The sequence below is a fragment of the Melampsora larici-populina genome, assembly GCF_000204055.1.
Source record: "Melampsora larici-populina 98AG31 unplaced genomic scaffold MELLAscaffold_16, whole genome shotgun sequence".
NCBI lineage: Eukaryota > Fungi > Basidiomycota > Pucciniomycetes > Pucciniales > Melampsoraceae > Melampsora > Melampsora laricis-populina.
In genome coordinates, this window is record NW_006768780.1 from 68,385 (window position 1) to 81,257 (window position 12,873).

Sequence of the window (12,873 nt, forward strand, 5' to 3'; positions counted from 1 at the left end):
GCTATGAAAGAATGTCGACTCTGTTTCGCTTCATTGAAACACAAGACTGTGTTGAGGCAGATGATTGTGATGCCCCTTTGCACAAGCTTGAAAGATACATCAAGACTCAAATCTTTCATTCTTTCTCAAAACAAACTGACCTCACCGATTTTTTCCAAATACATCACAACAACAAATGATTTCCTGTAGTGAACCTTATGCGATATTTTTGTTTTTCTTTTTATGCAAACCTTTTCCATGTGGTTGAAATGGATTCTATATGACACAATGTCTCTCTCTCTGCTGCGATTTCTTTGATAAAGAAGTGCACATCATATCCCTCTATCTGCAAATTTCCATGCAGTTAGAGGGCATATTCCTCTAACTGCAACATTTCATGCAGTTAGAGGGTATGCATACTATCATGCACTTAGAGAGAAGAGCTCCGTAAGTGAATATTCCTCTAAGTGCATAACATTTCCACCCGCACATGTGTATGCACTTAGAGAGAGTTGACTGTACTAGTCCTATTTGAACAGTACAGTTGCCCTCCCTGGATACGCAGCAGCTTCAGTCACGGTGGTGGAAAGATGATGTAGAGTAGGAGTAGAAGTTACGTACAAAATCATGTAATAAACACTATGCAGAGATTCTTGGGCGTTTGTTGTTTCTGGCAAAGGATCAATGCAAAGGCCGTCATTGTCTAATTGCTTTGGTCAAGATTGGAAAAGCATGGTCTCAATGTCTGAGGTCTGCCACCATTTGATCCACTTCTTGGCTTTTGGGTATTCATGGGGAAGCTTCGCCATTTTTTCTGTGAACGTCAAGTCGCCAGGTTTGTCTTTCTCCAAAAGTGCCATAGCCGCCTTCTGAAATAAACCCTACAAAATTATTTCATCAAAAGAAATAAGAGACACAATCAAAATCCACGAAGAATGGGAAGACAAAATTCAAGCAAGGAAAACCCATACCTCTTTCTCCCTGGGAATAATAGCATGGTTCCTCTTCATGCGGGTGACCTGTGCTCAAAAGTGCTCTTTGCACCCTTGTAGTTTGGACAGTGCCATGTTGCGATTGGTCTCTTCAAACACCTCCATGTAAGCAATGATAAAGCCATTTTTCTGTGCCAAAGAAAAATCGACCACCTGTCAAACAAGCGTATCACGTTTGGCGTTGGTAAGTCGAGGATCGCTTTGTACTTGTTTCATGAGGGTGACAAAGTGTGCGGCGTAGTGCTTCTTGCTGATACCTCTCAACCAAGTTAGCTGAACTGGCATCCATCGCTTCAGGACACCGTGGTACATTGAGGTTGAAAGTAAGTAGCCATTCACAAAGAATTTATAGGTGACGTCTGAAAGTAGACCACCTCCGTAAAATCGGTCGTCATTGTCACGGGAAAGCAGCTGTTCTGCCATCCATTCAGTTTGAAATGTCATGTGCGTGTTTTCTGGCAGGAAAGAACAAGAGATCATGCGCAAACCACGACTAATAAGGGTGAGATTTGAGAAAATCAATAGAATCATCAGCAAATATTTTGTAAAAATAATCTACTTGACAAAAACTTACTCTGCCCAATGGCCCATGTCTAAGATGAAGCTATCTGCTGTGCCAGGTATCCTCTTTTCAGGAATGACACCCGCATCTACGAGGAGCTTTCGGCGGTAGTATGCCGAGCGGTGAAGGTTTCCGAATGCTGGGTGGATGTTGGTAACTGTGGTGATCTCTTTTTTCCCAGCTGGAGCGCGCCCGACCTTCCAATCAGGAAAGCAACAGCACATAGAATCAGCATTAACACCACACAAAAATATGATGATGAAGACATACCTTCAGTCGTAATGGCCCCACATCTGGGTTTTTGACCACTTTTTTGCTAAGTTTGTCAAGAGACAGCTTGTCTGGCTTTCCACGACAAGGCCATGGGTGGTCGTGGATCCCACAGTGTCGAATGATTCCCCAGCCAGTTGGTAGATGCTTGTCCATACGGCATATTGTGTTGTTGCGGCGGATATACATGAGGTAGTCAGTGCATCGGGCTGCTGGGCACTTCTGGGGTCTGATAGCAGATTGGAAAAGTCAGAAAGGTCCGATTCAGCGATTTGAAAGAGCATGAATTACTTGCTCTCCCAATCCAATCTCTTGTTGGAGGAAGTGGGGGGCGAGCCAGGGTATTCACATTCCAGGTTCTTGCAGAGTAGGACACCTAAGCAGGTGTATCAAACTATTTGCCAGTCGGAGCCTTTGCTTGTGCCACCACCAGAGGTAACGTAGGTAAAACCAAAAGTTCCCCAGTTGATGAGGGTTTCGCCGGGTTGCCTGACATAGACCGTGTTACCATTTGGCAGTAACGGATACCCTTGGTCGTCAAGGGTGGTGTCCTCGTCAATGTAGGTAGTGAAAGATGGCCGGTTGAGTGGCAGACCAAAGGTCTTCTTGCCCTTCTTTGGTGCATGTTTCCTTGCTGTTCCTTCCTGTTCCTCATAACGTTGGGTTGGTGCCGGTGGTTGGTGCTCAGAATTGGTTGTGCCGACTTCAAAGTCACATGAGTCACTCATTTTGAGGTAAAACAAATGAGCACGAGAATGGTATAAGAGAAGAGATGATAAATTCAAGAAGAAAAGTTCGATTAAAGTGGTAATTGGGGATGCTTGGAGATTGTGAGCTTGAAGGTATCTGGTTTGTTTCTTGCAAGAGAATAAACAGATATGATGTTTTCTTGCCGACTGACCAAGATAAGATAAGATCAATTGGTAAGAAGAGGGATCACTCTTGGCTGATACTACTCGTGTGATAATGTCGTTTCGTTCTTTCTGATAAGAAAGAATGTAATGGCCGTTGTGCGACATCTTTTCAACATTTGGTGTGGGTTTCTGGTTTACCTCTTTTCTTTCTTTTTGTTTCACCTCTGTTCTCTTGATGGCTTTCTTTTTGGCCATTTAATTGTACGTAACATCATCATCAATCATATTGATTGGAATCGATTGTTTTTGATGTCAATACTTGACATGATTTTGGGTTAACGTCAATCATCTTGATTGGAAATGAAGTGTTGCAAAGTTATAGAAATGAGGTTTTGGTTGGTGAATTCCCCGATGGTTCAGTTGCGAGTGATTGTGATCTCTGCAAGGGTGGCACTGCAAAAATGGACAATGGAGGTGAATGTTATAAATTTTGGGTGGATATGATTTCCGAACGACATTGGTGGAAAGTTTTGTATGTAAAATTCGTGTATGTAGGTACATGTATGTAATTTTCAGGTGTATGTTTTACAACGGTTTTTTTCCCAGACATTAAAAAAAAAAGTGCCGTAAAATTAAAGATTGTCTGGGGAAAATGTATTTTTACAGCCATCCAGTTTTGCGGTGCTTATGGTCCGCAAAACAATGTTTGGAAAAATCTCGCGCACCCTTATCTAAATTGGTATTCGGAAAATGAGCTGAAGAAAAAAAGTAAAGTGGTTGTGATTCAATAGGTTTCTTGATACATGTTCTACATCTTTGTTGTACATGCTTTTCCTTTTGAATTCTTTTTTAATTTCACTTGATAACTTTTTTCATTTCAATTAATAATGATTTTATATAAACAAAACAAATGTGCCAATTCCCTGTTTTTCTCAGCATTTTGCTGCCTTGACAGCGGCCTGCGGCCCGCTGCGCGATTTGGGCCGCTGCAACGGCGGCCGACGGTGCGCGGCGAATATTTTGGCCGTGCCGTCTTCGCAATCATGTTTGTACTCACTGCGACTGCACTGCGATGGCTGTGTCCTGGCGCGGCGATGATTCGTTGCGCTGTCGCTGTGGAGGTGGTCCTGCAGCGCGCTTCGCGGCGTTTGCGTGTTGTCAGACCTCACTCAAATCACAGAAATACATTCAAAATGGTGCAAATATCAAGAAACAAACAAGACGGTTAGGACATGCAGTGTCAAGACGCACTCAAAGTAAAGTATTTTCAATCTCAGTGGCAAATATGGTAGGGCGGCTGATTAGACTGAGGACTTGAGGGACATAAACACAGATCTTGATACAATGATATAGTGGCGGAAATGAAAATGATGATGATGAATGATGATGATGAATCAAGAGGAGTGTAGGCCAACAGTGTGGCAAAGTTGGAAAATGTCTTTGAAACATGAGTCATATATGGCAAAGCATATATCAAGAGTATTGAGTATTAGGCAAGAGGAACATGTGTTAAATTCATACAAATGAGTGGAGTGAACTTCAGATAAAGTTTGACACAGATATGGCACTGTGATTTGTTTGAGTAAGTAAGTAAGAGTGCGGTCTTCTAAGTTCTAAGTGGCCAAATAAGAACTGTCTCAAGTCCTTCCCACCACACGTTCTAAATATCTGAGTAGCAATAAGAAACTCAATGAGCTTATGATGAAGTGGTTCTCAATCAAAAAAGCATACCAATTTATCATCCTCCATCACATTGTTCAGTCATTAATCAACTTTCATGGTGTTCAGACTTTTGTACAGACAGACCAGTAAGGCTTATCCTTTAACCAAATTTCCAGGCAAGAACTTGTGATGGGATTGTCCAGAAAATGTCAGTAGACTGTCTTCACAATTGAGTACTTGAGGGACATAAACACAGATGTTGATACAATGATACAGTGACGGAAATGGAAATAATGATGATGAATCAAGAGGAGCCTTGACCAAAAGTGTGGTAAAGTTGGACAATGACTTTGAAACATGAGTCATAGATGGCAAAGCATATATCAATAGTATTGTCATGAGTATTATGCAACAGAAACATGTGTTAAGTTCATACAATTGAGTGGACCAAACTTCAGATAAAGTTTGACACAGATATGTCACTGTGATTTGTTTGAGTAATCAAGTTTGAGTGTGGTATTCTACGTTCTAAGTGGCCAAATGAAAACTGTCTCAAGTCCTTGCCACCACACATCCTGAATTTCTTAGTAGCCATAAGCAATTAAATGATCTTATGATGACCTGGTTATCAATCAAAAAAGCATACCAGTTTATCATCCTCCATCAAATTGTTCAGTCTTTAATCAATTTTCATGGTGTTCAGACTTTTGTACATACAGAACAGGAAGGCTTATCCTTTAACCAAATTCCCAGACAAGAAAGCGTGATAGGATTGTCCAGAAAATGTCAATAGACTGTCTTCACTCTTACATGAGCTTTTTTTATGAACTGACCCATTCCTCTAATACAGTCAAACCCGGTCATGGAAGCTCTACTTCTGATTGCAAGCATCACATTACATTTGAAATTGGACCATTAACATCAGACGAGGTAAAAAAATTCTGGAAGAAGAGTAAGTACCAATTATGAACAAATCTGATTTCCTTGCAACTAAATATTTGTTAAAGGTATCCAACATACTGAACTCTAACCAAACTTGGCAGGTCATGTAACAGAATCATCCAAGAAGAAACATAGGGGATTGATTGAATCTATCAGCAGGCTGATGAAGCAAGACAGAGCAACTTGGAAAGACAGACTTGCAGCTTTATTTGACATGATGCAAATACATCTTCCAATGGGAGATGATGAAGAGAATATAATAATTTTGCAAACACTAAATCAACTCATTAGGAGCTATGACCTACCATTTGATGTTGTTCAAGTGACATGGGCTCAATTGATCAAAATGGATACCATACAGTATTGTATTCGACGTCGTATCAAGAATCAACTATGGCATGATGAGTTGAATATTGCACTAAAATTGTACAAAGATAAGATGGTTCATACTATATAGGTTCTCTGGTATCATGGAACAGTTAGTCAAGTAATTTCTGTTCTTGATAGTCACTTGCATCAGTCTTCACACTCACCTTTTGAATTGTTTTCAATCACAAGAGACCTAAGTGATTTTGAATCCATGCAAGCATCAATTGGTGAATATGGTATGAGATTAGCTGGAGATTGGCCTCCATCAGTTCAGAAAAATCTATATGCACTTTGGACTTTAGGTATGTCAGCATATCAATTGCCACTAGGAAAGAAATCATACTGAGTTCACCATCAAGATGCGGTGGTTTATGTAAGCCTTAGACACAAAAAGCAGTTACAAAAAGTTGTGGAGACTCAAGTTGTCCAAAGACAATATATTGAATCAGTTCATAACTTGCCTAGCAATAGCATTATTGAAAAAGTCTACAGAGATTGGATACACAACAAATTGAGATCTCATTCAGCTACAATTTTGGAATATATTGACTCCTTGCAGGATGAGAGGTATGTTAATCCTGAAGTCCTTGTGAAAGAAGAGTACCTTTGTTAACCCAGACTCATATTGAAGCACTAGAATTGAATTCCGATCAGTGGAATGGGATGTGAAGCCCTATGGCATGAACTTGAGTCCTTTGTTGGATCCAACCAAGGCAATCAAGGTTATTCAATTTTGGGCAAGACGTGAGTGATTTGTGATCAAATCCAAACCATGAATCTAGACTAACAATGATGTATCTTGGGTTGTTGAAGATGTTCACGTGTTCTTGAACATGAAGAGATTGGGGGAGACTGTTGAATTACAAAAAACTGTGGAAAAATTAGTCATGAGAAGTTTTGAGGAGACAAGTAGAATCATGGCAGTGTTCCTTGAAGAAAAAGATGGAACTACTTTCACCTATGAAAGACCTGTTCTCTATGAGTTTTTGAAATATTTTAATGCTCAAAATCATCTAATGAATGAAGGAATCCAAAAGGTCCTTGTGGAATATGAAAACAAAGTCAAGTGTGAAAAATTTGAAAGACTCAACCGCAAGCTGCCAAAGTCTATGTTCTGTCAGATAATGTAGTCACAACATTCACAGCCTATCTTGTTGCTACTTTTTGACTGATCAGACTTGATCTCAATGGTTTATACATGTTGTGTTCTACTCTTCAATATGTAGCAAAAGATCCTGAAGGCCCCCCTATTGGCTTGGCTTTACTTTTGGGATCAAGGATTTATATGAAATATGTATTCAACTGAATACAAGTGCTTTGGCAACTAGTTTAACAAAAACCCCAGTGTACCGTGGAGCAGTTCAATGTGCTTGAGATCAAAGTGCAGAAATAAACAGTCTTTTACTGTGATATGTATCCTACATGTTTTAGTTCTTTGCTTTTGTTATTAAATAAAGGGTTGTAAGTTGTGTAAGACATCACAACACATAAATCCTCAGGATTTTCCGGACAAGAGCTTTGGAGTTTTTTGTTCTTCACCGCATGTAAGCCAATTCTTTCCACCCCCATTTGATGAAATAGTGCAAAGCGTTGATGGTGACTGTGAGTTGTGACTGATTGTCACTTAAGCTAGCATTGGGGGACTTGAGATGTCACAATCTGTGGTTTGAGGTGTACTCGGGTGTCCAAATGCTCCAAGTCATATATAATTAAAACTATGAACAAGATGCACTTCACACTAATCAACTCAACCATGGATCTATTTAACAGGAGGTTGTGATAGATCTTGGCCTTGATGCTTGATTGGCCTATATTACTCATGGCTATGAGCCTTTGGGGTTTTACCAGCACCATATGTCACCCTGTTCCAGCCACAGCAGGCTATGCGGAACCATTGGCATGGTCACATCACACTTGGCATCTGTGTCAACACTCCATCAGCAGGAAATTTGATCAATTGGAAGGAGAATATACTTCTGATGGATGCTCAAATGTGCCTGCAATGTCAATTCCAATCCCTAGCAACATTCCCGTTACGCCTACTGGTCACATCACACCAATGGACAATCCTTACACCAATGCATATGACACAACTTTCAGTGAACAATTTGGATTCCTTTGCACACCAATTACAACATTCCTACTTTGGAATCATCAACTCTCCCAGATTGGCAGGCCTCTTGGTCACAACTTAAACCATATACAACTCTTAGTTTTGACTCTGTGGCAAAGTATCTCTAGAAATCCAAACCCAAGGCAACTATCCATGTGAGTCCTGTGGATGTGAAAAAACATCAGTCAGAAATCAGAGCTATAGAAAAGTATCACAGAAGAGGTAGGCATCTTGAAATATCAAAAAAGTTGGAGATAGCTTCCTCAGGAAAGACACATATAATAAAGACTTTTGAGCAGACATATTTGAAACACTACCCCCCTGCACAATCATTGTGATATGGACCATCAAGGCTGTCTGAGCCAAGTCACCCAGGAACAAATGCAATTTCCCAACCGCAAGTGGGCTTATAATACACCACACGTCATGGTCAGGAACTGGTATCAAATTCAATTCAAGAGCCATTGTTGCCTCACAATTTGATTTATACATACTGGCCTAGAGTTTTAGGATTTCCAAAGTTGATAGGCAAACATTAAACTGTTGAGAGTCACAAGAGATATCTTTTTGAAAACAAGAAGAGGGTTTGGCATAATTACCTAGACATGGTCAGCATATGTCCTGGAGTGTTTTTGTCCAATGATGTCCATGAAAACATGGCAGAAGATCTGGACAATGCGTTCAACTGGCTTGCACAAAGACTTGCAAGAATTCCCACAACTTGCTTTGAATGGGCGCCAGTTCTGGAAATAAAGCATTCACCCAAAATATCACATGAGAGAAATTTCTATGATTAAAAATTTACAGTTTTTCCGTACATGATGGCACAATATTTTTGCTGACTTGTGGATTGTACAATCAAAGACGTAAACACCTGGGGGCCTTATATAAATTGAACTTCTTACATAACAAACAATAGGAATGGCCTAAAAACTTGAATCTTTTGAATCTTTCAAGTGACAAAGAATTGTTACTCAAAAAATTGTTAAGTTCACTAAAAAGGGTGAGACTATTGAGATATTCCAGGGCCATAAGAACCAGGTACAATGGCCGGGAGAGGGAAGTTTGGAGCAAGCCATCCCAGAAAGCAAGATACAAACCCTATACTGCACAGTACTAAATCCGTATATGGGCCACTGGTGACCCAAGACCACCCATCTCTCCACACATGTAGCTCTCTCTATGAGCAGCCTCTTCAACAATTGACTGGACTGGACTGGACTCAACCAACTTCCTTGGAGTCTATGAGTCTTGGAAAATTTGATTGCAATCCCTGCCAATTCCTGAACTGCACTCAGCCCAATGCCAGTAACAGATGGAGTTAATCTTGGACTCTTTTTGAGATGGATTGTTTCCAATGTTATTTTTGTATCCTGATCTTGGTCTTTTTTAAAGTTGTCAAGTATCCCAAAGTGCTGATTGCATATCTTTCAATTTGTGTCACTGATTGTCAACTCTTGATTTTCTATCCTCAAATTTCCATAAATATTTGGCTCACCTCTCCAATATCAAATGCAGTTGCACTGGGAGACTATCACTTCAACAATCAATCTATTTACTGTCTGAAAATTATGTGATGGTAGTTTGTATAAGTTATGTATCCTTTCTGCAAGCTCTAGTCAATGGTCTAAGGGTGTTGATTTGCTATGGTCAATATCCTATTTCATTTCAATTTCTAAAACAAATTTGATTTTGAGTTTTGAACACTGTATGATGAATAGGATGGCAAAGGGTCTTAGCCCAGCTGACAATACTGCCAAGAGAATGACAAGAGGATAAAGAATAGCCAAGACCAGATAGAAGAGAAAAATGGACTTATAGTCACTGTCTATTGGTTAAAGATCCAAAACATTGATCTCATGGACCAGGCAAGTGATGATCGGATCTGGATTATACCTATCCTCTATGAACACTGTCTTCCTTGTTCCAGTTTCCAGTGAAGACACTGCCAGATTATGATACATTGAGAAAAACTGCTTGATGGAAGTCACTCAATCTACCAAATAAATCCAAATTCACAGCATGTATCTTCATTTGGCTATTGTACCTACGCAACATGTAACAACACAGCATAACAACTTGATTTGTAGCTAATCATAACATCTAGCGGCCTTGTATAGCTCCTACCAAGGTTGTCACCTGAACCAGATAAATAGTCACAAGTGATTGGGCTCCTTACCACAACTCAAACAGACTCAGACTGGCCGAAATTTACTGGAGGAACAGATGGTCACAAATCAAGAATGATTTTTATCTACAGCCTGGGGTTGCTTGAGCCAGAAGCAGAATATACTAATCTATATTCAACCCAGTCATTTGAATTGGTTCCAGATCCATTGCTTTGAGTGGATAATCAAAGTGGCAGACCTTGTTCGGGATTCAAATATCAGATTGTTGAATGAGGATACAATAGATATTGCATAATCTGCTAAAGTACAATCCACAACTGTGACATGTATACACAAGCCTTTAACACACTCTACAGTCATTGTACCATACCATTGAACCCCCTTTAACACCCAACTTCCTCTTGCAAGTCTGCATTGTTTTCACAGATAGCATTGAAGAACCCCTTGGGTAAAACTCTTTACCCTCTCACTACATCCGCTTCCTTCTCTTGTACTTCTTTGTCAAATTAGGAAATTTGTGATACTCTGATTTCCTTATTTCCTCTTGTTCTCTTGTATTGTCTGCCTTGCACATTTCAAGTGCACTGTCAGTTTATTTTACTTGTGTGCCTTCAAAATGTACCTGTTCTCTTTTTCTTTTGACAAATCCTTACCAGATTTGTCCCATGATGTTGTTTACTGGATCCTGAATTGCATATCTGACCATTACTTTCTCACTTTGATGTCTTCAACGTTGTTACATTGTACCTTCATTCCTATTACCATATCTGCTCCCTTGCAGAGATGGATGTCTATGTAAGACACCCATACCTATCCCTTGCTTGAGTAATAGATAACCAAGTAGCTTCTCAATATATTCACCACAACAAATCCCTATTGACAATAACACTTGAAATGGTCAACAGCAATTGAAGTTATAGATGTTTACACTTATTTGGTTTCTCTAATCTTATATTCAAAATCCTCTCATATTACATTCTTGTCTCATATGATTGTTTTCTCTTCTCATATGTTATGCCATCATCTGCTGTGACTTGCTGTGACTGTGTATGTGATGTGTTTGCTATATAAAGAGATCCTCTTTTACTCATTGTAATTTCTCTTTTTCCTCACCAATTTCTACTCATCACTTTGAGCAGGTTTGTTCTGGCTCGTTATTGGTCACAGAAATAATAATCTCTACTAGTAACATGCTAGTGTTCCTCTCAGGTTTGTTCTTGCTCATTATCAGTCACAGAGATAATAATCTCTACTAATAACTTGCTAGTGTTCCTCTCCGACTTTTACCCATCTCACAATTACCACGGGGGCTTCTGACCAAAAGATCCTAATTTTACTAAAATTCAATATCCGACCAGAAAAAAGTTGCAAAAAGTCCTAATCTTCATCAGACACCTCACTAAGGGCTTTCCAGTGTCTTGATGAGACTGTCTCTGCTCTCTCTAAAGATTGAGCTTGAGTAAAAGTGCAGTCATGAAGATTATGAGGCAGCCTCTTTTGGCCAATGTTCTTGATAATTGAGGCTGGACTCATTCCAAATTGAAATATTCATAGACACATCTCATTGCAAGACTTGCTTTGTTCAAGTCAATGCTTTGACTACCCGAACTGATCATCAACATCAAAATAAAACATTCACATATAATCAATCAAGTTCACAACAAAATCTAGATTATCACACTCAAGTAGAATGAAAATCCATGAACTGCATTGGGAGATTGACCTTGAATTTCTGACAATAATGGAGCGGGAACTCTACCAATTCCTAAACCAATGAAAAGCAACAAAAGAGATTGGGAAATTTAAAATGCTAAATTTATTTTTGGTTGAGTTTTAACAAAAAAAATCAATCATTGCTTGAGAAAAAGAAAGCAAAGATCTCGTCTGAGATTTGAGTTGACAGGAGAGAACTACATAATGAGAAACTGGATGTTGACTACAAGATTTATTCCGATTTGTGGAGATTACTAGAGAATCAAAATGATCAACGCGTTTCTCTAGATAATTCCACGCAGGCGGGGCAAATTGATTGTATTTGTTGGCCGTGAGTGTGGCGGTACGGATAGTCTTTTAAGTTCTTACAAGTGTGACACTCGTATCTCGTTGTGATACCCTTCTGTGGGCATTCAATTGCGTTCTGACATTGAGTGCAGGTGAATGGCATGCATTTGAAGCGTCCGACCAGCTTCTCCATAATGCACTCACAGGCTCTTGGTTCGTTGGCAAAGGCTGTGCCTGCCGCAAAAAGTGCCCACAGGTAGAGACATGCGCGGACATGATTCATTGTTAGCGAATTGTAGTGCTATGTTGGGAAGCACGATTTCATCAGTCACAGTCAACAATCAATGGGTTATTCGGAAGATTGCTGAGTTTCTTGATTTGGTTGACTTACAAGAAGGACGTGTGTGAAGGCTTTGAAATATCTGATGGAGTTACCTTGTACGGTGCCAAAGATTTGGAGGATTTTATATCTAATAGTGTAAGGGGAAGGTCAAAGTTTGTTCCTGGTGATAAGAGAATCAATTCAGGGAAGTCGTCTACCTTTGAATTACAAAAAGTCTGGTGGCGTGAGACTAAGTCAGGAGACAATTGGAAGCGTTTGTCAGTTGTAGTGATGGAAAGAAAAAGTATCCTTTGGTAAATAACGGAATAATCCAGGACTCAGAGTCCAACAGTGTTTGCTGAAGAATTGAAAAGGCTCCTTTTAAGATTTTCAGTCCATTGCTTGAGTATGCTGAAGCAATTATGCTGCGAGTTGAAGCTCATAAGTTTGCAATAAAGAAAGCTATCAATTGATATGTACCCAACACATTCCATCAGAAATCAAATCTTATTCAGCGGGATATGCTCCATCACTCGATCAGGTATCAGACTTTTTCTCTTGTGCAGTTCTCTTTGCCTCCGATGATGAAAGCTATCGATTAATATCCCCAACACAGAGTGAGGCCATCGGGCGAACCTCTTTTGGCATGAGGAGTGTCTTTGGGTCTCATGTAAGTCA

General features: G+C 39.8%; 4 protein-coding genes across 4 annotated transcripts; 2 read left to right on the forward strand and 2 right to left on the reverse strand.

Annotated features, from left to right (window-relative positions):
• Positions 1–1,127: 1,127 nt before the first annotated feature.
• On the reverse strand, positions 1,128–1,992 carry MELLADRAFT_85895 (uncharacterized protein; the record flags this gene model as incomplete). The annotated part of the gene is made up of 3 exons (XM_007409646.1): positions 1,128–1,464; positions 1,546–1,730; positions 1,804–1,992. The coding sequence occupies 3 exons, from the start codon at positions 1,990–1,992 to the stop codon at positions 1,128–1,130; spliced, it is 711 nt and encodes a 236-aa protein (XP_007409708.1).
• Positions 1,993–5,841: 3,849 nt separating this feature from the next.
• Positions 5,842–6,760, forward strand: MELLADRAFT_62737 (uncharacterized protein; the record flags this gene model as incomplete). Its single annotated transcript, XM_007409404.1, has 4 exons — positions 5,842–5,932; positions 5,990–6,197; positions 6,268–6,374; positions 6,444–6,760. The coding sequence occupies 4 exons, from the start codon at positions 5,842–5,844 to the stop codon at positions 6,758–6,760; spliced, it is 723 nt and encodes a 240-aa protein (XP_007409466.1).
• Positions 6,761–7,449: 689 nt separating this feature from the next.
• Positions 7,450–8,156, forward strand: MELLADRAFT_105999 (uncharacterized protein; the record flags this gene model as incomplete). The annotated part of the gene is made up of 2 exons (XM_007409405.1): positions 7,450–7,898; positions 8,096–8,156. The coding sequence occupies 2 exons, from the start codon at positions 7,450–7,452 to the stop codon at positions 8,154–8,156; spliced, it is 510 nt and encodes a 169-aa protein (XP_007409467.1).
• A 3,700-nt stretch (positions 8,157–11,856) lies between these two features.
• Positions 11,857–12,156, reverse strand: MELLADRAFT_124460 (uncharacterized protein; the record flags this gene model as incomplete). The annotated part of the gene is made up of 1 exon (XM_007409645.1): positions 11,857–12,156. The coding sequence occupies one exon, from the start codon at positions 12,154–12,156 to the stop codon at positions 11,857–11,859; it is 300 nt and encodes a 99-aa protein (XP_007409707.1).
• Positions 12,157–12,873: the final 717 nt, after the last annotated feature.